Genomic DNA, 25268 nt, shown 5'->3' with positions numbered 1-25268 from the left:
GCAGAATAGTGGTCTTGAAATATACAGATACATGAAAAGTTGCTGTCACGTATCTGTGTATTTTAAAACCACTATTCTTCAAAAAACCATTTATTTTATTTGTTTAAATTCTTTTGTTGAGGTTATGTTGGCTTATAACATTGTGTAAATTTCAGGTGTAACATTATTGTATTTCAGTTTCTGTATAGACTGCATCATATTCACCACCAATAGTCTAGTTTTATTGATAGAAATTCTGCCAGATATTGAAGTCAGTCCAACTTCAACCCCACCGAGGCCACAGTGTTTTAAGGTCCAAGGACAGAGGACCTCCTGGGGTCCGTTCTCACAAGGTGCCCTCTGTGGAGAAGGGAATATATAGTTCGATGGACCAGTGGTCATATTGAGTTTGCCAGCTGACTGTGGCATAGTAAGTACAGAAATTGAAAAATATTCAAAAATTTTACAGTTATTTGATAGATTACTTTTATATCTGTCAAAACGAACAAAAAATTTGTGTGCATTTTGATTATCTGTTTTATCCATTTAATTATTTTATTTATTCATTTGTATTATAATTTACAGATAGTACTCTCTGATAGATTGGAAATTTTTAAAAATTAAAAATGAAAAAAAAAACAGTCCCTTTACCCCAATAAGTTTAGGAACCACTGTTCTAAACATCATTAGAGCCCCTAAGGCTGGATGTGTCTTAGACCCTGGCATTTGGGAATGTGTGGGCAGTAAACTGGTAGGAAAGCAATGTCTTCATATGTAACCCAAATCCTACATGAGCAGGGCCAATAGCCCTCATTGCAAAAATACTGGGATGACGTAGATTTAGTTGTTTTCTCAGGGATTGGGGGAAATCGGGCAGAGAGAAGACCCATCAAGACTCCTCCCCCAACTACTTCCTCCTCCTCAGGGCCTGTCTATGAGACTGAAGCACACAAGATAGGCAATTGCAGACTAAAAGTTTTTTTATTGCTCTTTGTAAACTCAGGTTATGGAACTCACAGAAGCACCTGAAATGAAGGTGGGGAGGAGGGAAGGTCAGAATAAGGTGGTCAGGTTTGGGGATGTAGAGAAAATATTCTTTTCTTCCTGGGTGAATCTTCACACTTGGTCCACGTCCATGATGAGCTGCATACCAAACTCAGGCTGCTCACCCCCACCTGACCTAGGCATCGAACTTACAGATGTAGGGTAACTTCACATCACAGTTATAATCTTTCCATTTCAGATATCCTGGAGATACAGAAAAGGTGAAGTGAATGGGGTTGGTGCAGTAGAGCTTGAGAACCCACTGCAGAGGCCGCCAGATTCTGGCCTAGGATTCAAAGCCTCTCCCTCTGCTTCACCAGCATCCCACTCCAGAGGAAGGAGACTCAGAGATGAGAGGTGAGAGGGGATGGGAGAAGACAGACCAACATTGCATTTCCTAGCTTAGGAGGATTCCCTGAAGATCAGGCCCAGAAACTGAGGATGAGAGGACAGAAAAGACTGGGCAGAAGCTAGCTCCTCTGTCTCTTACCTGTGCTTTGTGACAGACTTGCACAGTAGCCAGGGTTTGAGACAGTGGCAGGATCTCTCTCCCAAGCAAAGTAATTCAGAACATCAGTGCTACTCCATTCCCATCCATCTGCATAGGGTTCATAGCCCTGTGGGGTAGAAGATGCAGCCAGATGAGGTTGAATGGCCGTTAGAGTTCTTGCACGATTCCATCAGCTAGATATCTGATCCCCTCCTCAGCATCATGGAATTTGGACTGCACATAGGTTCCGCCACAGAGTTTTCCTCTGGGAAACTCTCCCCAACTCCTTGCTTCTATTGGCAAATCCCAAAGCCAATAATCACAAAGACCAATGGAACCACTCAAAGTAATATGTTACTGTCCAAACAACAATTGGTGGTGCATTAGTGACTAGCCTCTAAAACTCAAAGAAAATCACTGTTCTATAGGGGCAAAAATGGATCCTATCTTCATTTAGGATTTCCTCAGCACAGTATGCACAAACTCAGTAAAGCTCAGAGAGCTGAATTACAAGACCTCATGTGTGAATTGTGTAAACAGTTTGACAAGAGGCAGAATAACGGGCCGGCCCAGTGGCGCAGCGGTTAAGTTTGCACGTTCCGCTTCTCGGCAGCCCGGGGTTCAGATCCCGGGTGCAGACATGGCACCACTTGGCACGCCATGCTGTGGTAGGCATCCCACATATAAAGTAGAGGAAGATGGGCACTACGTTAGCTCAGGGCCAGGCTTCCTCAGCAAAAAGAGGAGGAGTGGCAGCAGATGTTAACTCAGGGCTAATCTTCCTCAAAAAAAAAAAAAAAATGAGGCAGATTAACTTCAGTTGGAGATTAAGATCCTCTGCAAAACACAGCTCTTTAGCTCGCCCCGAGGCCTTCTTTTTCTTCTAATTATCCCCCAGGATCTCTGAACTCCTGGATTCTATAGCATATTTCCTGCATAAGCAGAGGGGACAGGGACTGGGCCCGGATGGCCACACAGCTTGAGAGGGAACAGAGAGGAGAAAAAGTAATCGCACCTGTGTGGGGTCATGGAGCCCAATCCAGATATATGAGTAGGTATTCACAGTATTCTTAACCAGGGAGCCCACAAAAGATGCCTCAGCCCCGCTGAGGATAGACACAAGGTGTCCTGAGGGCCGCTTCTGGCAGGCAATCTGTGTGGGGAAGAGAGACACTGAGGAGGAGCTCTAGATGTCGCTGGGGGAAGGGCATGGCAGAGATAGGTGAGAAGGGTTGTGTTTGCAAAAGATGAGCATGCTCATTCTCACCCTCAAGAAACTCTGGAGAATGGAAACCACCCTCCACTTTAATGCACTTTCACTTCTCACCCCTAACTGCAAGTCTAACTACTCACATCCGCATCCATCCAGGATTTTGGTGTCATAAACAAGGCATAGCAGTGGGAGCCATAGGCATTGGAGCCTTTGGGACAGCTGAGTCGTGGAGAGGGAAGGTTCTTCTGGGAGTCTTCACCTGGGATGGAAGGAAATAAAAGAGGGTGGAGGGAAATGAAGAGTAGGGTTTGGGGTGGGCAGGTGATCCCGAGGAATATTTATGAGGCCAGTACTTGGGGAAGTAACACCATACTCCTGGGTACCTCTCACCGTTGCCAACACTTTCAGGATCCTTGATCTTGAACCAGCTCTGATTAAATGAGGGACGTCTCTTTTCTTTTACCCTTCCTTTTATTCAAAAGTCCACACTTTCTCCCACTTGGGCTGACTCTTTCTACACTGGATCCTCCATTCATTCTTCTTCCCCATATCTCGCTAATGACCCCTCACACCTCCCTTTTCAACCTATCAGCATAACTTAGAGGCCACTGAGAAAATGGGAAATTGTCTCATTTCAGTGGGAATGGACCACGGAGGTGCCTCCCACCACTAGCAACCCTGAAGGAAGGGGTGAGGATGGAGGAACTGTAGGCGGTTCGTTGTGTGGGGATATAGCTCACCAAGAACACATGTGTCATGCAGGAGCCTTCCTTCTTTTCTTGGCCCTGAGAATTCAGAGGGAACCCAGTGCTGGAGGCAGAGAAATCTCACCTTGGACCTGAGATAGGAGCATCAGGCAGGAGAGCAGCATCCAGGACATGCTGGGGAGGGCCTTGGTGGACAGCATCATGTCTGAGATTTGAGGAGCAATCAGAGATCACTAAAGGAAGTGTGTTCAGAGAGAGGGCACACACAGGGCCCTCTGTTCTGCTTCTTGTCTTTTCTCTGTCTAATCCCTAGGAATAATTGGATTTTGATGACATCCATCCCTTTCTGTAGTTCTGGAAAGAACTGGAGAATCTGTATAGCCTACTCCCCCTGAGATTTCCCAGGACAGCCCTTGCTGAGTCTCAGAGCTCCTATGTGCTCTGAAGACTGTAATCCTCCCATAACGTCCCCCCAAATGTGTGAGGTAAACCCCCTGCCATGGGTTTCATCTCTCAGCTCTCACTTACCTCTCTTGCAGGGATCAGTGATGGTTGCTCAAGTCAGAAAAGACTGGGCTTTTATAAGAGGATCTGAGGGAGGGGTGCTGAAATGAAGAACAGCCATGTGAAGCCCAGACAGGACTCACGGGGGAGGGCTTGGCACTGGTTTAGGGAGATTTCCGCCATGGGGACGGGTCTCTTCCCAGCAGAGGCTGGGAACTGCCGCAGATGTTGCCTCGTTCCCATTAGCAGGGCAGCACTTTCCTCAGGAACAGGTGAAATTTGTACTTTCCCCTCCTTCTTTCTTGTTAGGGGCCTGTGACACAAAATATGGTATAAAATTTTTAAGGGACATCTACTGGAGGAGTTCTTTTGGTGGATATCTCAAGAACTCACTTCTGCAGGCATACATGTGTATTTATTTCTATTTTGTGTGGTAAAATTAAATAAATGTTGAATTATAAGTGGAGGTGAGTATGGGAATTATAAGTATTACAGATAGGTAAGAGCATAGAAGGAAACAAAGCTAACAGTAGGAGTGATGGTTCAAGGTCGCCTCTTAAACATGGTAGCTAGTTTTAAAGAAAATGCAGAATCACCTGACAAGTCATATGATGGGCCAAGATCTTAAGGAAAATAAGATGAATAAACTTGCCTTACCAGTCTTCTGAGAGATGTAGCTTCCCTGAGGGATAATGATAACTTCACAGAATGAGAGACAATGGAGGAGTTTAAAACCCAAGGAGGACTACAGTCAATGATGCAGAGCCAAAGGAAGAATGAATGAGGTTGAAGAAGGGTCAGAGCAAGAACTGGATGAAATTGTAGACATGATCGTATATACTATATTGCATGTAAGTTAGGCCTCTACTGCAGCAAGATGCTCACTACCTTACGCTGCTAACAAGTCCCTTGCAAGACTGTTATTCGGCTGTAGATGAAAAGTCCTCTCTATCACCTTCTTACCGAGAGGGTGGCCAGCTTCATGTGGGGGTGCTGAGAAAAGTTCCTTAGTCAGGCCTACTTCTGAGTTGGCAATTTTGGCAACTATGAGAAGCATACTATGCGTTTCAGGTCCAGTTTAGCCAGTCTGGGAAAAAGTTAGGCTGGGATTTTCTACAGACCCTGACTCTCATACTATTAGTATAGGCCAGCCTGTGCGCAGGCGTCCACTGCAGGGATTTGAGAGGGGGTCATGCAATTAAGCTCATAACTGATTCATGTCCTCAGAATCCAAAAGTCAATAGAACCCACAAATAACCTAATAAGTATAGCCAACACATTCTTTTGTTATGAAGGAAAAAAGGAACTACTTCACAAAATATATACAAAAATATATAAATGCAAAGCCAGAACTATAGCAAGAGCTCAGCGGAAATTAAAATTTAAAAAATAATATATCACGCAAATGTGATAGTTAAGAAAATTTGGGAAGTAGCTTTGCTACGTGAAAACTATTTGAGAAGAAGTGAATAATAGCAATCACAAATCCAGAATGACGTATGTTCTGGAATTCTTGAAAAACTTAGTGTCATGGAACAAAGAAAGCATTTTAGATTAAAAGAACCTAACGAGATATAGCAACCTAATCTAGTGAGGAAATTTTAATTGAGTCTTGATTAATAAAGTAAATCATTTGAGTGACAATTGGGAAATATAAATATAGACTGATATTTGATAATGTCAGAATTTTAAATTTTCTTTCTCATAATAATGATATAGTTAGAGAATTTCCTTATACTTTTGTGTGTGTCTTTGAGAAAGATTGGCCCTGAGCTAACATCTGTTGCCAATCTTTCTCTTTCTTTTGCTTGAAGAAGATTCTCACTGAGCCAATGTCTCTGCCAATCTTCCTCTATTTTATGTGGGATGCCCCCACAGCATGGCTTGATGAGTGGTGCTAGGTCTGCACCTGGGATCTGAACCTATGAATCCCGGGCCACTGAGGCAGAGCACTCAAACTCAACCACTACACCACCGGGCCAACCCCAAGAGTTTCCTTATACTTTTGATATTTATGGTGAGATATTTAGAGGTGAAGTGTCATAATGTCTGTAACTTACTTTCAAATTATTTGGGAAAAAGTGTGTGTGTGTATGTGTTTAAAGAAAGAGAGATGGGTCAAGGAGAGAGAAACAAAGCAATTATTATAAAATGAAAAAAAATTCTGAATTTAAGTGGAAGATATAAGGGCATTACTCATACCATCATTTCAACTTTTCTGTATGTTTAACGTTTTGCAAATAGAAGGTTATAGTTTAACTTTCATGTTCCCTATCAATAATAACACATATGTGTTTTTCCCATCATTACCATAAACCACAGATAACATAACAGAGTAATATTTGTGTAGAATCATGTAGACATATACACATCACAAATAAATTTCATAATTTCAAATAAAATATTAAAGTATCATAATTAAATAAAATATCTGAAATGTTTCATGGTTGGGTTCTTTGATATATGACTATATAAACAAATAAACAGGGAAAAGCAAAGGGGTCAACAATATTGTGTTCAACTAGAAAAAAAAAAATCATGCCTTCAGAGTTAAAAAGAGTGATCATCAGAATCCACCTTTCAAAGCAGAGCTTAAACAGTTTTGAGGATGGAAAACCTCTGAGTCCTTCGTTTCTCTGTAAGAGGCAGAATTGTAGGTGTCTCTCCATAGTCGCTCTTCTGCTTTTCATGCTGTACTTGGTTTACTATCCTCCCAAATCTTCCCCGTTACCAGGTAGAAGTCAGTTAAATTCAGATTCCCCCATGAGAAGTTATTAAAATTTGGTTTTGTTTTGTTTTTACTTGAAATAATGTGATATTTATAATAACCTGTAGGGTTATAATATCCCTAACTGCAATGTAGGACTTTTGCTTCATATGACAACTCGCTAAACTCACTAAAATTTAGTTGTTTTTGTTTTATTTGTAGTTGTTCTTCCTAACAATCCTTATTAACCAGGCATTGAGAAGTGTGTTCGAATGCTGTATTTGAAAAGCTGGTTTTGAGTTATTTACAATCCATTTCTTGGTGGTGAGAGAGGAATCCTGACTCATGGAATATCAAAGGCTGAACTTTAAGAAGTTTTCTTTGCCAAAAGATAAGATTTCCAACTTGTACTTTTTATCCACGTTATCTTCCGAGTCCAACAATATTAATATTTGCAGATAGGCCTCTAGGTTATTTCTAGAATTAAGACAATCAGTAAATGATTACTTTGCGGGAATCCAGTATATTTCTTCCAAGGAAGGGAAAATGTGAAGGGTTCCTGGAAGATGGCTTAGCAAAGCCCACGTCAAAAATAGCCTTGAAACATGTTTTATTGGAGACTTATCACTAAGCACACCCCTTTGGGATATATTAACCAAATATGCAGGATGCTACTTTGGTCCTTTAGACTTATCGTAAGACTATCAGAAGCAATGGGAAAGGGATAAAATGAGCTCTCTATACTTTGTGAAACATGGCAGACTGGCCAAACCTGAGTCTCTGAGGCCAATGAATTATCAAAGCATTCAAAGATATCAAAGCATTGGAAAGCCGATACCACAGCTGCTGGAATTTGGTTAGCCATATGTAAGTAATAAACAGTAACTATCTTATGACCTGTGTAGTTATTGGGGCAATAAAGTTTTTATCAGGAAACTGTGTCAATTTTTCTTTGATTCAATGTCTCACATTGATCTTATGAGATAAGTTCCCTGTTGTATATCATGTTAGTTCTTCCACTATATCTATTGTGTATTTTATACAGGCTATTGGTTGTCATTTATTTTTCTTTCAGGATAAGCTAGTCATAACACAAAGTGTTCTTCATTTTAGAAAAAATTAGGATTACTTTTCCAACTGATTACCATCAATTATATTTAGTTTGTTAGTGGTAACTCTGTAGATCTGAACTGCATTTCCAGTGTTCACATTTCTTTCGGCTGCAAATAAAAATAAAAATAAAAATAAGATGGGGCCGGTTGTGTGGCCGAGTGGTTAAGTTCAAGCGCTCTGCTTCAGTGGCCTGGAGTTTGTCGGTTCAGATCCTGGGTGGGGACCTAGCACTGCTCATCAGGTCATGCTGTGGTGGCGTCCCACATAGAAGAACTAGAATGGTTTACAACTAGGATATACAACTACGTACTAGGGCTTTGGGGAGAAAATAAAAAGAGGAAGATTGGCAATAGACGTCAGCTCAGGGCCAATCTCAAGGTGATGGTTTAAAATAAATAAATAAATAAAAATGAAAATAAGAAATACTTCCATAGCCATGTTGCTTTTCTTTTTATTATGAATTATTTTTCTGATACGGAAAACATTTAACAAACATACAAACATATATGTACTCACCATCTAGAATGAATAGTGATCATATCTTGTCATCTTTCTTCATATCTTTATTTTTTAAGAAATAAAGTAACAAAAAAGATACAATAGTACTCTATTTGTATCGTTCCTCAGTCCCATTTCTCTTACTTTTCCATTATTAATTTTCTAATCCTTCTTCTAATTTAGGATTTTAATCATTTACTACATATAGGTATATCAACCAACCATATGTAGCATTATTTCCTTTTTCTAGATTTACATTCATGTATCATATTTAATGTAATATCCTGGAATTTTTTTGTTCATTTGACCTTAGGTTTTAAAAGATCTATCTACTTTGAGATAAATAATTCTTATTCACTGATTTTAACTGCAGTGTAGTATTTCAAACCATGTATCCATTCTTCTACTGGTGGAAATTTCCAATATTTTGTTGATTTTAAGATGTGTGATTTGACACATTTTAAAATCTCTGAAATCTGAATACAGTGCTAATAATGACAAACGTGGTCTTCATCTTTGCTCTCTAGGACAAAGGTCAGCAACTTCTGTAAAGGGTCAGTAGCAAATAGTTTGGGCTCTGTAGACCATACCATCTTTGTCATAGCTACTCAGCTCTGCCATTGTAGCATAAAAGTAGCCAAAGACAATACATAAATGAATGGACATGCCTGTATTTTAGTCAAACATTAATTTTGGATACTGAAATTTGAATTTTATATCATTTTTATGTGTCACAAAATATTCTTCTTTTGATTGTTTTATCACTATTTCAAAATGTAAAAAATTATTCTTCGCTCACAGGCCATATAAAAATGAGCTATGGGCCAGATTTGACCCACTGACTGTAGTTTGCTGACACCTAGTATACAGAAAATGAGAAAGAAATTAATCAAACAATAGCACAATTAGTTATTTAGTATAACATGGTAAGAGCTCTGAAGGACAAGTGTAAGGATTTTGAGAGCATAAAACAGAAGAGGCCTGACTTGTTCTTAGCAGACAGGTGACAAGTTGATCCAGGTCCAAAGGGCACTGATTTTGAAAATTTTTGTCCCATTTGGAATTGAGAAATAGTGTTTAGTGAACGAACTCAAGCTAATCAAAAGAACTCAGAAAAATACATTCATCTCAAATGTGCCTTCTTCCAAATAGTCAGACCAAGTTAAAATGAGCCTAAGCAGCATTTATGAAAAGAAGCAGTATAAGAACAAAGAAGGTCAGTTTCAGACACTCTTATCCAAAATAACTTCTTACTGCCTGTTCAAACAAAATCCGAATTCCAACTGAAGCTTGTGTTCAAGGAACTAGAAAATGCAGATCCAAGTTCCAGGTCCAAAGTTCACATCCAGATCAGAGATTCACAGCTGGCATCTCTGACCAAGGCGAGATCTAGCTCCAGGTCCAAGGGCTAGTCCAAAGTCCGTATCTAAGGATAAAGGCCATGTCCAAGGTTATGGTCCAAGCTATATTTCCACTATCCAAGGTCTTATCCAGATTGGAGTTCCAGGTCTAATATCAAGTCCAAGATCTAGATCAAATCCATTTCCGAGTTCCAGATTCAATGTCCAGAACAGGGTAAAGGGTCAAGAACAAAGTGAAGTTATAAGGTCCAGGTTCATATCTATGTATAGGATTGGAGTCCATGTCCAAGGTCATGTCCAGGTCCAGATCTAAGGTCCACATCTAAGATTAGATGTCTAGGTCAATGTCAAGGGCTAAAGTCCAGGTCCATGACCGTTGAGCATGATTAAGACCAGATTCAAACTTCTGGACAAATCCAGCTGCAAGTTTTAGGTCTTATGTCTCTTTCCAATGTCCAAGTCCAGATGATAGAATCAGGTTAAGGTCCAAGATCCAAGTCTGAGATCCAGGTCTTGGTCTGAAGTCCAAGTTTGAAATCATGGTTCCAAGTATAGGTAAAAGATTCAAGATCCAATTCCAGTGTCTACATTCAGTACAGGTTCATAATCCATGTCCATAATTAAGAGCCAATGTACATATCTTAAGTCAGTTCCATGTTTATAACTGGGGTCCTGGTCCAAGGTCCAGGTCTGGTTCCATGTCTAATGTCAATCTCAAGTTCCACATCATTCCACGGTGCAAGATTTTCCTCCCTTTTCTCCCCCATGACATCTCCTTTATAATATCTGTCAAGTCCTCTAGATTTTATCCCCCCTTACCCTTCCACTCAAATCTGACATACACTGATTCCCAAGGATTTTTTCTCCTTCTCTTCTATTGTCTCCTATTCCCCTTTTCTGACACCTGCTGATTCTCCCCCAATATTTCTCCCCACTGTTTCTCTTCTCCTGTTATATGACACACACCGATTCTCCAATATTTTCATAAGCTTTATAAGAACAAGAAAGCTCATAAATATGTTCTCAGCTTCACTTTCCTCGTATGGATGTTTTTGTCTCTCTATGCTGATTTCTTAGGCCAAGACTGAAAATTGAACCTGGAACAAAGGATCTCATCTGAGTGAGGTCCCTGTATGCAGATAAAGACCCACCCTTCAAGTGAAGAAGAGCACAGTGACAGATGCCTCCCTATAATGTGAACAAATACCGTCTAGGTTCAGGATTTTAATACCTAATGAAACCTTATGTGTTGGTCCTACATATATTAGTGAACATGCTTTGCCTACTGTGCTCATCTCTCTGGATGTAGGATTTACAAATATGCAAATTAGACAACCTTAATGTGTTAACTCATATAGACTACAGAGGCCTTCACTGGGATGTGGCTAGCCCTTGTATGTTGTTACTGATGAGGTGATACAGTCAGAATTAGAACTTGGATTCATAGTTATACACATAAATAATCTGCAGAGGGCATTTGTTAGTAGGTCTAAAAATCCATAAACTATAAAAGGATAAATTAATTATATATTTTGCATAAAAATAAAGTACTTCTGTATGCAAAATATTTTATAAAAGAAGCAAAAACAAAAGAAAAATCTGGGAACAACCATTTTTAACTTATACCAAATACATAACAATTTCCTATAAATCAATTTTAAAAGACCAACAACTCAATAGAAAAAAAATTGTAGAGAAGATGAATAAATAGGCTCACAGTAAAGGAAGTGAAATTTTCTTTTAAACACACAAAATATGATCAATTATAAATATGCTCACATATAATAATTGCAAATTAAAACTACGCTAAATCATATGGAAACGCTGTACTTTTTGCTCAATTCTTCTGTAAACCTAAAATTTCTCAAAAAATAAAGTCTATTAAAGTAAAACTATACTGAATCTATCAAAGTGGCAAAGATCTAGAAGTTTGATTATAAACAGTGTGAGCAGGACTGGGAGGAAGCAGAATCTTCATATATGAGGTGAGAGAAGACAAATTAGTGCGATGTCTCCCCCTTCATGCTGAAATTTGGCGATATCTATCAAAATCCTTTGATCCTAGAGTTTTTCTTCTTAGTATTTATTATATGAATATAATTACATACATGCAAAATTAAGTATGCTCATTACGAGACTATTAGTAACCAGAGAAGAATGTATTAAAAGGTAATATGATAACTGTATTTACATGACATTTCCAGAAAGGACTAGGATAGCAACTCTTTATCAACCACATTAACATTCTGCAGCAATATTCTTGAAAAATCGCATTAGGTGGGATACATAAAGAGTGTAATATCTAAGTATCTTCACTTCAGGTCTGGTCAGGTCATTTCAGATAGCGTGAGACTGCACTGCTGAACTAGGAAGAATAATGGTCCCTCAAAGATGTCCATGCCTTATTCCCTGGAACCTATGAGTTCCACAGCTACGTGACATGTTAGGTTTCATCCATGGGGTTATAAGACAAAAGGAACTTTACAGATTTAATTAACATTATGGACACTGAAACTTGCAGATTGTCATGTATTTTCTGGGTGAACCCAGTATAAGTACATGAGCCATTAAAAATAGAGAGCCGTCTCCTGCTGGAAGAAGAAGGCAGAAGAGAAGAGGAAGACACATGTGGCAGAAAGCAGAGGCACAAAGAAGGACTCTAGGAACCATTGTTTGTTTAAAGATGGAGGGACACAAAAGAATATGGATGTCCTTAGGGACTGAGAGAGGCTGACAGCCAACAAGGAAATGGAGACCTCAATTCTGCAAATGCAAGGAATTGAATTCTGCTAGCAAACTGAGTTTGAAAGCAGATTCTCCCACAGAGCCTCCAGAAAGGAAGATACTTTGATTTCGGCCTTGTGAGACCTGGGGTAGAGAACCAGCATCCATGGTGCACCTAGATTACTAAACTGTGGAACTGTGAGACAATAAACTTGTGCTGTTTCAGGAGTCTAAAATTGTGGTAATCTGCTCGAGTAGTCATAGAAAACTAATACAATCACAAAAAGAGTAACAAAAATACTTTGTTTTCGATGTTTTTTGTTTTTTCTTTTTTTTTAGGATCTCGCCTCCCTTTATTATTTTTTTTTTTTTACTGAGGTGACACTGGTTTAGAATATTATATAAATTTCAGGTATACATCGTTATATTTCGATTTCTGTGTAGATTGCATGATGTTCACCACCCAAAGACTAATTACCATCCATCACCACACACATGTGCCTAATCATCCCTTTCACCCTCCACCCTCCCCGCTTCCCCTCTGGTAACCACCAATCCAATCTCTGTATCTTTGTGTTCATTTTTGGTTGTTGTTGTTTTTATCTTCTACTTACAAGTGAGATCATATGGTATTTGACTTTCTCTCTCTGGTTTATTTCGCTTAAAATAATACCCTCAAGATCCATCCATGTTGTTACAAGTGGAAAGATTTCATCTTTTTTATGCCTGAGTAATATTCCATTGTGTGTGTGTGTGTGTGTGTGTGTGTGTGTGTGTTTGTGTGTGTATCTTCTGTATATATATCTTCTGTATCCATTTGTCCCTTGATGTGCACTTAGGTTGTTTCCAAGTCTTGATTATTTTGAAGACTGTTACAATGAACATAGGGGTGCATATATCTTTACCCATTTGTGTTTCCATGTTTTTGAGTGAATACCCAGCAGTGGAAAAGCTGGATCATATCATACTTCTAGTCTTGATTTTTTGAGGAATCTTCATACTGTTTTCCATAGTGGATGAACCAGTTTGCATTCCCACCAGCAGTGTATGAGAGTTTCCTTTTCTCCACATCCTCTCCAACACTTGCTATTTCTTGTTTTGTTGATTATAGCCATTCTGACAGGTGGCAGGTGATAGCTCATTGTAGTTTTGATTTGCTTTTCCCTGTAATTAGTGATGTTGGACATCTTGTCATGTGCCTGTTGGCCATCTGTATATCTTCTTTGGAAAATGCCTGTTCAGATCTTTTGCCCATTTTTTACTTGGGTTGTTGGGTTTTTTGTTTTTGAGCTGTAGGAGTTCTTTGTATATTTTGGATATTAACCCCTTATCTGATTTATGGTTTGTAAATATCTTATCCTGATTGTTAGGTTATCTTTTTGTTTCATTATGGTTTCCTTTGCTGTACAGAAGCTTTTTAGTTTGATACAGTCCCATTTGTTTATTTTTTTGGTTCTTTCCCTTGCCTGGTCAGACATGGTATTTAAAAATATGCTGCTAAGAACTGACATCGAAGGGCTTACTGCCTATGTTTTCTTCTAGAAGTTTTATGATTTCAGGTCTTACATTCTTTAATCCATTTTGAGTTAATTTTTGTGTATGCTTTAAGATAATGGGCTACTTTCATTCTTTTGCATGTAGCTGTCCAGTTTTCCCAACAACATTTATTGAAGACACTTTCCTTTTTCTATTCTATGTTCTTGGCTCCCTTGTCGAAGATGAGATGTCCACTATGAGTGGATTTATTTCTGGCCTTCGATTCTGTTCTGTTGGTCTGTGTATCTGTTTTTGTGCCAGTAACATGCTGCTTTGGTTACTATAGCTTCGTAGTATATTTTGAAATCAGGCAGTGTGATACCTCTAGCTTTGAACTTTTTTCTCAGGATTCCTTTGGCTATTTGGGGTCTTTTGTTGTTCCATATAAATTTTAGGATTCTTTGTTATATTTCTGTGAAAAATATTGTTGTAGCTTTGATAGGAATTTCACTGAATCTGTAGAAAGCCTCAGGTAATATGGGCATTTTTAACCGTGTTGATTCTTCCAATCCAAGAGCACAGAATATCTTTCCATTTCTTTGTGGCTTCTTCAATTCCTTTGAACAATGTCTTATAGTTTTCAGTGTACAGGTCTTTTACCTCTTTGGTTAAATTTAGTCCTAGGTATTTTATTCTTTCTGTTGCAATTGTAAATAGGATTGTATTCTTAATTTCTCTCTCTGCTACTTTGATATTCGTGTATAGAAATGCAACTGATTTTTTGTATGTTGATTTTGTATCCTGCAATTTACGGTATTAATTTATTATTTCTAAAAGTTTTTTGGTGGATTCTTCAGGATCTTCTGTATATAAAATCATGTAATCTACAAATGGTGACAGTTTCACTTTTTCCTTTCCAATTTGGATCTGTTTTATTTCATTTTCTTACCTCATTGCTCTTCCTAGGATTTCCAAACCTATGTTAAATAAGAGTGGTGAAAGTGGGCATCCTTGTCTGGTTCCTGTATTTAGAGGGATAACTTTCACTTTGTCTCTGTTGAGTATGATATTGGCTGTGGGTTTGTCATATATGGCCTTTATTATGTTGAGATACTTTCCTGCTATACCCCTTTTATTCGGAGTTTTTGTCATAAATGGATACTGTATCTTGTCAAATGCTTTCTCTGCATCTATGGAGATGGTGTGATTTTTATTCTTCATTTTATTAATGTGGTGTATCACATTGGTTGATTTGCAAATGTTGAACCATCCTTGCATCCTGGAATAAATCCCACTTGATCATGGTGTATGATCTTTTTAATATATTTTTGTATTCGATTTGCTAGTATTTTGTTGAGGATTTTTGCATTAAAGCTCATCAGTGATTTTGGCCTGTAATTTTCTTTTTTTTGTGTTGTCCTTGTTTGGTTCTGGTATCAGTGTGATATTGGCCTCATAGAGTCAGGAAGCTTCCCCTCCTCTTCAGTTTTTTGGAAGAGTTCGAGAAGCAAAGGTTTTAAGTTTTGTTTGAATGCTTGGTAGAATTAACTGGGGAAGCTGTCTGGTCCTGTATTTTTATTTTATGGAAGAATTTTGATTACTGATTTGTCTTCCTTACTGGCGACTGGTCTATTCAAATTCTCTGCTTCTTCTTGATTCAATTTTGGAAGGTTGTCTGATTCTAAGAATTTATCCATTTATGCTACATTATTCTATTTGTTGGTATATAGCATTTCATAGTATTCTCTTATGATCTTTTGTATTTCTGAGGTGTCTGTTGTAATTTCTCCTCTTTTATTTCTGAAAATTTATTTGAGCCTTCTCTTTCTTTTTTATCTTTTTTTTTTTTGGTGAGTCAAGCTGAAGGTTTGTCAATTTTCTTTATCTCTCCAAAGAATCACCTCTTAGTTTCACTGATTTTTTTCTATAGCTTTTTTAGTGGCTATTTCATTTATGTCTGCTCTGACTTTTATTATTTCCTTCCTTCTACTGATTTGGGGCTTTGTTTGTTCTTTTTCCACTTCCTTTAGGTGCACTATTAGATTGTTTATTTGAGATTTTTCTTGTTTCTTGATGTAGGCCTGTATTGCTATAAACTTCCCTCTTAGAACAGCTTTTGTTGTATCCCATAAATTTTGTCATGTCATATTTTCATTTTCATTTGTCTTCAGCTATCTTTTGATTTCACCTTTGATTTCTTCACTGACCCAAACATTGTTCAATAGCATTTTGTTAATCTCGACATATTTTTGGCTTTTCTGCATTTCTTCCTGTGGTTGATTTCTAGTTTCATACAGTTGTGGTCAGAAAAGATGTCTGGTATTATTTCAATCTTAAATATATTGAGACTTGTTTTGTAACCTAATATGTGGTCTATGCTGGAGAATGGTCCATGTGCAGTTGGAAAGAATGTGTATTCTACTGTTTTTAGGTGGAATATTCTTTATAGATCTTCTAAATCCATCTAGACTAATGTGTCATTTAAGGCCAATCTTTTCCTATTGATCTTCTGTTTTCTATTCACTTTTGTAAGTGGTGTGTTAAAGTCCCCTACTATTACTGGGTTGCTGTCTATTTCTCCTTTTATGTCTGTTAATAATTGCTTTATATATTCAGGTGCTCCTATGCTGGCTGCATAGATATTTACAAGTGTTATATCTTCTTCTTGGATTGTTCCCTTTATCATTATGTAGTGCCCTTCTTTGGCTCTTATTACAGATTTTGTTTTAAAGTCTATTTTTTCTGATATAAGTATTGCTACCCAGCTTCCTTTTCATTGTCACTTGCATGGAGTATCTTTTGCCATCTCTTCACTTTCAGCTTGTGAGTGTCTTTAGGTCTAAGAGTATCTCTTTTATGCAGTGTATATATGGGTCTTGTATTTTTATCCAATCAACTACTGCTTTTGGTTGGAGCAGTTAGTCCATTGACGTTTAAACTATCTGTTGACAAGTATGTACTTATTTCCACTTGGTTACTTTTTTCTGGTTGCTTTTGTAGTTTTCTGTTTCTTTCTTCTTCTCTAGCTCTCTTCCCTTGTGATTTGATGGCTTTCTTTAGTATTATGTTTGGGTTCCTTTCTCTTAAATTTTGTGTATTTATTATAGGTTTCTGGTTTGTGATTACCATGAGGTTCATAAGTAATAACCTACATATATAGCACTCTATATTAAGTCAATGGACTCTTAACTTTGACCTCTTCCTAAATGTTCTACTCTTTTACTCCTCTCATCCCACATTTTATTTCCCTGATATCGTATTTAACCTCTTTTTTGTGCATGTGCATCCATTACCCTCTTATCATGGAGATATACAAGTTTAGTATTTTTGTCTTTTGACCTTCATATTAGCTTTGTGGTGGCTGATCTGCTACCTTTACTGTATATTTACCTTTACCAGTGCATATTTTTCTCTGATAATTTTCTTATTCCTATTTGTGGTCTTTTCTTTTTCACTTAAGTTACTTTAGCATTTCTTATAAGGCTGCTTTATTGGTTATTAACTACTTTAGTGTTTGCTTGTCTGGGAAAGTCTTTGTCTCCCCTTCCATTCTGAATGATAGCCTTGCCAGATAGAGTATGCTTGGCTGTAAGTTTTTTTCTTTCAGCACTTTAAATATGTCATACCACTCCCTTCTAGCCTGTAAAGTTTCTGCTGAGAGGTCAGCTGATAGCCTCATGGGGTTTCCTTTGTATGTAACTTATTGCCTTTTTCTTGCAGCTTTTAGGATTCTCTCTTTCTCTTTAGTTCTTGACATTTTAATTACCATGTGTCTTGGTGTGGGCCTCTTTGGGTATATCTTGTTTGGTGCTCTCTGTGATTCCTGTACCTGGATGTCTGTTTCTTTCCTTAGGTTAGGAAAGTTTTCAGCTATTATTTCTTCAAATAGATTCTCTGTCTCTTTGCCTCTCTCTTCTCCTTCTGCACCTATAACACAGATGTTAGTGTGCTTGATGTTGCGCCAGAAGTCCCTTAGACTGTCCTAGTTCTTTCTTCTTTTATCTGTTCAGCTGGAGTGATTTCCTCTAGTCTTTCATCCAGCTTACTGATCCATTCTCTGCATCATCTACTCTGTTATTGATTTCCTCTCATGAATTTTTCATTTCCAGTATTGTCTTCTTCTTCAAGTTCTTTCTTATATTTTCCAGTTCTTTGTTGAAGTTTTCACCGAATTCATCCATTCTTTTCCCAAGGTCAGTGAGCATCCTCATGACCATTAGTTTGCACTCTTTATCAAGTAGATTGTTTATCTCTCTTTCATTTCGTTTTTTTCCTGAGGATTTGACTTGTTCCCTTATTTGGAACATATTCCTTTGTCTCCTCATTTTGTCTCTTTCTCTGTGCTTATGTCTATGTATTAGGTAGATCAGCTATGTCTCCCAATCTTGGAGAGATGGATTATGTAAGAGATGCCTTATGAGTCCCAGCAGTGCACTTCCCTCTTGTCATCAATTCCAAATGTTCCAGGAGCGTCCGCTGTGTGGACTATGTGCGTCCTTCTGTTGTGGCAGGGTTGCTTTTGTTGCAGGTGTGCAGGGAGGCTACACTGGTCTGTGGGCCAGCTGGTTATAATGCTCAGCTGTGTGTGGCTGATATGGTTCCTTTTGTCCCTTTATTGGGCATGAGGAGCCCCAGCACAGTTGGTTGCAAGGTCTAACCGCAATTTCTGATGCAGTTTTTTTGTTAAGTGAGTAGGACCCCAGTGTGGCTGGTTGCTAGCCTCAGGGGCTTACAATTGCTATAGTCTTCTGGCCTGAAAGGTTACTGTTAGCTCTCTCAGGAGTATATCTGGCTGGGGCCAACCCCAGGAGTGGGAGCACATGATTGTTTCTGGCATTGGAAGGTGAGGTTGACCCCCATGTGGCTGTTTGAGATACACAAGTCTGCTTTGGCTGACAAGCTTCACCACCCACAGGCCCACATGCCCCTTCAACACAGTGCTGCCTCATGTGCACATCCCAACCCACTGAAGTGGCCCCACTTACCACACTGCCAAGGCCCCACATACCCTACCAACACAGTCCCACCCCTCATGCACACCCTGCCCCACAGAAGCAGACCCAATCACCAGCTGCAGAAGCCCCACACATTCCACATATGCAGGCCCCCAAGCTGCATTATAGCTTGCAGTTGGGTGGCACCAGTCCCTAGGGTGGGCTTCCTGCCTTTACCAGCCTGATTAAATCAGTCCTGTAGTGGGTAAGGCAGACCCCTGAACTAACAGGCCAGGGGGAGAATTCCAATGGTGTCTGCCAGGGTCTGTGTCAGCATGCATGCAATAGGTCAGCTGCTGCCAATGTCTCAGTTCCTGGGGAGTTGGTCCCAGCCTAGGGAGGTCTTGCATCTCACAGAGATGCACTCAGAGCCTATCAAGTGAGTCTCTTTTCACCAAAGGACTGTGCACCTTTCTTTCTGGTCATTTTAGGTTGCCTTCCAAAATGGATGATTTTGTACATAGGCCCTTTAAGAGAGGGATTTTTCTTTTCCTTGTGTTTGATAGCTTTTCTAGGGGTATTTCCTCTTGTCATTAATAGATAGCAAAGTCAGATATTATGACACTCATCTTGTTTGCGCTAAGTCCAAAAGCTGCTTATTGCAGCAAACCTCTAATGCTCAGATCCCCTACTTCTGCAGGGGATGATTTGTACCTTAAGTTTGCTCCCAGCCATGAAGCTCTGTGGTTAGAAAGTGGCTTTTTGCTCTCAAGAAGGGAATTTCTGTCACTTCCACTTCAGTTAGCACAGTCCCTTATTTTGGGGGTTCTTTTTATCCAGTCTTCAGTCTTCTCTCAGGGTTAATTGTTCCAAGGGTGGTTGTAAATTTGTTGCATCCATGGGAAGAGGTGAGTTCAGGGTTCTCCTATGCCACCACCTTCCCAGCAATCTCTCTCTTTTTTACTTTTTATTAAAGTGAAACATATATGCAGAAAAGTCCACAAAGTGTAATGTACATTTTAGTGAATTTCCAATAACTGACTACATCAGTGCATCCAGAGCCCAGATCAGGAAATAATACATTATCAGCATCCCAGAAGACTCACCTTTACTTTCTTCCACAGAGGCCTGGCTTCAAATACTGTATTGAGTTTGGCTTCTTTCCGTACTTGGCATAAATGGAATCACAAAACATGTGCTGTCTTGTATCTGGCTTCTTTCAATCAACTTTGTGTTTATAAGATACATCTAAATTATGTTGTCTAATTATAGATTGTTCATTTTAACTGCTGTGTGGTGTTTCATTATATGGGTATACTGCAATTTTTTAAATCTTTTCTTCTGTTGATGGACAGGACATTTGGGCAATTTTCAGTGTTTGGCTTTATGAATGGTGCTGCTAGGAACCTTCTAATACATGTGTTATAGTGTGCATGTGTATTCTTGGATATATATCTAAGAGTGAAATACAGAGAAATTTAAAGTTTTGTTTTGTTTTTCTGAAAAGCAGATAAAGAATTGAGTATCCATACTATGTAACTACTGAAAAGAACGTAAAAGTTATTTGTGTACTGATGAGAAAAAATTCTAAGATATGATTATAACTGAAGAAAAAGGTACAAAATAGAGTGTATTGTATTTTGCATAAAAGGAAGATAATAAAATATGTTAATATTTGCTTTTATATGCATGAAGAAACTCTTTAAGGAAAAAGAAGACACTAATAAAGATGGATACCATCAAATATGGGGTGGGGGGAGTCCTACAAGATGAGGCCAGAGGTAAGAGAGAAACTTCCCCTGTACACATGTACACACACATATATGTATATAAATGTACATAGTTTTTTCAACTGTGAGAATGTACTACCTACTCAAAAATAAATAAAACATAACTTTCCAAAGGGGTCAAACCTTTGCAGAGGAGATATTCCCTTTTCAAGGTGTAGTTACATTTGGCAGTAGAGATTCTCTCGCTTTCTAGTCAGTTTCCTAGACAGTAGTTGCCCCAGCTTTTAGCAACATAGTCCTTCCTCCAGGGCAACTGCTGCCTTCTCTGGGGAATGCTCTAATTCTTTCCCTATATTAAAGGTGGCTAGAGGCATTACCTTGTTTTATAATTAAAACAAACAAGTGAACCAAAACAATTCTTAAAACCACAATTATATTTAGAAATAAAATATCTTCAGTTTGTTTAAGGCTCTAAAGGGAAAATCCTGCATCCAATTTTCCCTGATTTAAAACTATGGCACATATTTCCAAGGTAAAATTTCATGAAAGAGAAGTTAGCAAGCTATCCTTCCACCCTAATGAAGACCTGGGGTATGTTGTACAAATAGGAAACAATATGCATCTGAGAAACCAAGACGTATTTTTCCAATGGCCAATATGATAACCATTTTTGTTTCCTCTATCCATAATGTATATTCCCATGGCAGCCTCATGGCCAGGCTTGGCTGGCTGGGCCTGCTGGCCCTCCCAACCTCCTCACCTTCTCACCTCCTTTGACTATGTCCAGCAGGAAAGCCCAGGGAGGCACAGAGTCATCTACTATGCCCACACATAAAAGCAAAAGACATTATGAATGTAAAAGTGACTCACCAATTTCTGGTCCCAATTCAAAGCTCCGTAAAGGCTTATACCACTCCTTCTCCAATCATAGTCATAAATCCAGCTTCTGCCTAAGAAGCCATAATAATTGATGGCTACATTTCAAAGACAAAACAGGCAGTATACAGGGCAAATCTCCCTATCCATTTTTTTTTAAATCATACATACAATTTATGGCCCTTCTAACTGATCATCACTCCAAGAATATATTGATTTTTTTTAAAACCACATAGTTGACATCTGTGATTGCCGGCTCCAAATGGAATTGATATTTAAACAGCAAAATCATTTTAGCCTTTACGTTTTTAAGAGGTCAGCCTTTCCAATTATTTCACCCAACTTTCTACAAGCTTCCAGCCCTGAGAGAATCTGTGACTTATGGCCTGAGTATTGAAGGAACAAATTAGCATTTCTTCAGTGCAGGAACTTTGTTGAACATTGTGATTGACAAAATTCTAAAGGTATCCCCCCAAGATTTCTGCCCCCCTGATAATTCAATCACATGATAAACTAGGTACTGCTGTAACTTTGCAGATGTAATTAAGGCTACTCAGTAGCTGAACTTAAAATAGGGAGATTTTAAGTTCATTGATTACATGCACAGGTACAATCTAATCACATGAGCCCTTAAAAGAAGAGGAAGACAGGAAAGTCTGCCACAAAGATGTGGCAGAAGAAGTCAGGAGAAATGAGGCAGAAGGAGAAGACAAAGAGATCTTAAGCATAAAAAGGACTTGACTCATCATTGTTGGCTTTGAAAACGGAGGAAGAGGGGCATGAACTAAGGAATGTGGTTATCCTCTAGACTCTGAGAACAAACTCAGCTGACAGCTAGCAAGGCAACGGGGACCTCAGTCCTACAACCACAAGGAACTAAGTACGGCCAACAACCTCAATGATCTGGGAAGCAGGTTCATCCTCAGAGTCTTGAGAAAGGAATACAGCCCTACTGCTATATTGGTTTCAGCTTTTTGAGACCTGGAGCAGAGAAAGAGCTGAGCCATGCTGTGCCTGGATTTTTTGCCTACAGAACTGTGAAATAACAAAAGTGCATTGTTTGAAGTCGCTAAATTTGTAGTTATTTGTTATAGAAGCTATACAAAATGAATACAAACATTTATTAGTTTTTATATAAAAAGTAAAATTTTCCTATAAAACATGTCATGGTGTAGGCCCCACACAAACCTTAGTATCTATCCCGGCCAGTATAGTCACCAACATCCTTCCTTTCATCTGCTTCATTTTATCATCTTTACCACCATATTCTCCTCATAATGAGCTATCATGATGCTACCCATAATGAATAAATGCGTTTCAAGGGGTTTTTTTGGCAGAACTGAGTCTTCCTCATCTTTTTAGTTTTTATAGCACGTACTGCAGAGCCTGGCACATAGAAAGTCTTCAATAACCCTTGTTGATTGGAATTGATGATTTATTTCCCTCTATGAATACCATCTAAACATTTTTATTTTCTGAGATGTTCTTTCCCACCTTTCTACCAATTGATGGCAAAAAGTCAGATGGGTCACTGAGTTGTAGCTCCACAGTAATGGGACTAAGTAACACTAATACAACCAAACCCTTCCCCAGCCCCCTGGTCCCACTGGCATATATTTATGAGGCAGGTTATGATGGTAAGTTTCAGTGTGCAACTGTGGCTAGAGGTCAGAGGGAACACAAAATTATAGGTCAGTCTAGTTATGTCTAGGAGTCACTTCAAAAAGAAGGGCCAAGTGCTGGTCTATTGATCTAGAAACATGCCTGAGGATCAACTTGTGGCCAGCACTGATGTCAAATTCTGCTTATGTTTTAGGCAGAGTTCTACATTAACTTTGTAAATTCTCCAAAATCTTCAGATTAGCTCTAAGATTTCTCCAGCATTTACTCTGTCTAAAAATGTTAAATCCCTCCCAACTAACCAGCTATGCAGCATCAGGAAAACTGCTGATACTCCTTAGCCCCCAAAATGGGAAGGAAGACTTTGCGAGTCGTGGTAGCCATCATTGATAATGATGTTATCACCTTGGGAGATTGCCGTGAGGAAATGGTAGCCTCTATGTTCACTACCCAAAGTGGATGGAACAGAAAGACTCACAAATGATATAAGGTCCTCAAACCATGTAGTTTATTGAATCAATTCAAAACATAAGGTGAAAATGCAAGGGGAAGAAATAAAGTAAATTAACACTTAGGAAAGGGTGTAAGCAGAGTGGAAGGACCACTTAGTCTGGGGCTACACAATTGCAATAGTTACCTATAGGTGTGTAACAAATTGCCCCCAAAGCTAGCACCTTAAATACTTACTATATCACAGTTTTGGGAGTTGGGAATGCAGAAGAATCCAGGAACAAAATAAAGTCATTAGGAAAATACTGAGGAAATCTGAGGAAAATATGAACTTTAATTAATTAAAGAAAAAACAAACTGCTGTATTTATTTGTTTTTTAGAAAGAGTTTGTGAGTGCTACAACTACTATCTTTACTTTATGTTATTTTAATCCAAAAACGATATCCTGGCTGGTTACAAAACTCTTTGAGAGGGCTGGCCCGGTGGAGCACTGGTGAAGTTCGCACATTCTGCTTCGGAGCCTGGAGTTCACCATTTCGGATCCCGGGTGCAGACATGGAACTGCTTATCAACACATGCTGTGGTATGCATTCCACATATAAAATAGAGGAAGATGGGGATGGATGTTAAGTCAGACGCTGTCTTCCTTGACAAAAATAGGAGGCTTGGCAGCAGATGTTAGCTCAGGACTAATCTTCCTCAAAAAAAAAAAAAACTCTGTGGGAATAGACTTCCCCTTCCAGTTTTCTATGTGAGTGGTCTATTGAGTTCTGGAATCTAATGTTTCTTGGAGAAGAGTGAGAATAACTTAACTTTTACCTCCCATGTAGAACATATGATCTTTCTATCTAGGTTCAGATAGACTTTTATTTATTGTTTTACTACATTATTTACTTTTTTTTTTTAAAGATTTTATTTTTTCCTTTTTCTCCGCAAAGCCCCCCGGTACATAGTTGTGTATTCTTTGTTGTGGGTTCTTCTAGTTGTGGCATGTGGGACGCTGCCCCAGCGTGGTCCGATGAGCAGTGCCATGTCCGCGCCCAGGATTTGAACCAACGAAACACTGGGCCGCCTGCAGCAGAGTGTGTGAACTTAACCACTCGGCCACGGGGCCAGCCCCTACATTATTTACTTTTTAAGTTCTTTTCCCTTACATTTGACCATTTCTCAAGCCTGTCTTCAAAGTTACTAATTTTGCTTCTTTTTCATCTCAGATTTATTCTTTAGTACTTCTTTAGCTTCAGATCTATGATAAATTTTTTTTCTTCTATATCTTAGTAAGAAGATCATGTATATGGAAAGAGACTACAGTGACCAAAAGATATAATTTGTACAATTGAAGAAGGAAACAGAATAAAAGAAGAGAAAAATTAGTCAAGGAAATAATAAAAATAAAACTTTAAAATAAAGAACTATCTGAATCCAAAACTTTCTGGATTCCAGAAAAAAGAGAGAGAGAAAGAGATCATACACTTACTGTCAAGGTGACTTAAAGCTAGATGAAGGAAATTCAAGAATGAGAAACCACCATCATCACTCTTTCCCCATGTTATTCCATCTTCTACCTTGACTACTTTTTTTTTTTCATTAATGGCTTCTTGCTCTTTTGAGAATACAAAGAAACTTGCAAACGTTTTCTTCTTTCTTGAATCCTAACATGAATTCTTCATTTGAACTTCACTTCTAATATCTATGACCTTCTTTTTGTTTGACACAATAAATGTACAGAGATCCAAGGCTGGATCATTGTTTCTTTGTTTGTTTGTTTGTTTGAGGAAGATTAGCCCTGAACTAACGTCTGCTGCCAATCCTCCTCTGTTTGCTGAGGAAGACTGGCCCTG

At 38.7% G+C, this 25268-nt stretch overlaps 1 protein-coding gene across 1 annotated transcript; it reads right to left on the bottom strand.

Moving 5' to 3' along the window:
* Nucleotides 1–941: 941 nt before the first annotated feature.
* LOC100068275 (regenerating islet-derived protein 3-gamma) lies at nucleotides 942–4002 on the bottom strand. The gene is made up of 6 exons (XM_001498136.7): nucleotides 3962–4002; nucleotides 3558–3638; nucleotides 2867–2985; nucleotides 2529–2666; nucleotides 1514–1640; nucleotides 942–1227 (listed from the first exon to the last, which is right to left on the bottom strand). The coding sequence occupies exons 2-6, from the start codon at nucleotides 3634–3636 to the stop codon at nucleotides 1160–1162; spliced, it is 531 nt and encodes a 176-aa protein (XP_001498186.4). The 5' UTR covers nucleotides 3637–3638; nucleotides 3962–4002; the 3' UTR covers nucleotides 942–1159.
* Nucleotides 4003–25268: the final 21266 nt, after the last annotated feature.

Source organism: Equus caballus, chromosome 15, assembly GCF_041296265.1.
Source record: "Equus caballus isolate H_3958 breed thoroughbred chromosome 15, TB-T2T, whole genome shotgun sequence".
NCBI classification, from domain to species: domain Eukaryota; kingdom Metazoa; phylum Chordata; class Mammalia; order Perissodactyla; family Equidae; genus Equus; species Equus caballus.
Note: the sequence above shows the minus strand (reverse complement) of the source record. Positions and strands in the feature narration are given on the sequence as shown.

Excerpts from the sequence above, each read along its gene's own strand:
- LOC100068275 (XM_001498136.7), bottom strand. The coding sequence starts at position 3,636 with ATGATGCTGTCCACCAAGGCCCTCCCCAGCATGTCCTGGATGCTGCTC. Across the intron at positions 2,986-3,557 it reads GCTCCTATCTCAGGTCCAAG|GTGAAGACTCCCAGAAGAAC; the intron begins GTGAGATTTCTC and ends CTTCCATCCCAG. Across the intron at positions 2,667-2,866 it reads AATCCTGGATGGATGCGGAT|ATTGCCTGCCAGAAGCGGCC; the intron begins GTGAGTAGTTAG and ends TTCCCCACACAG.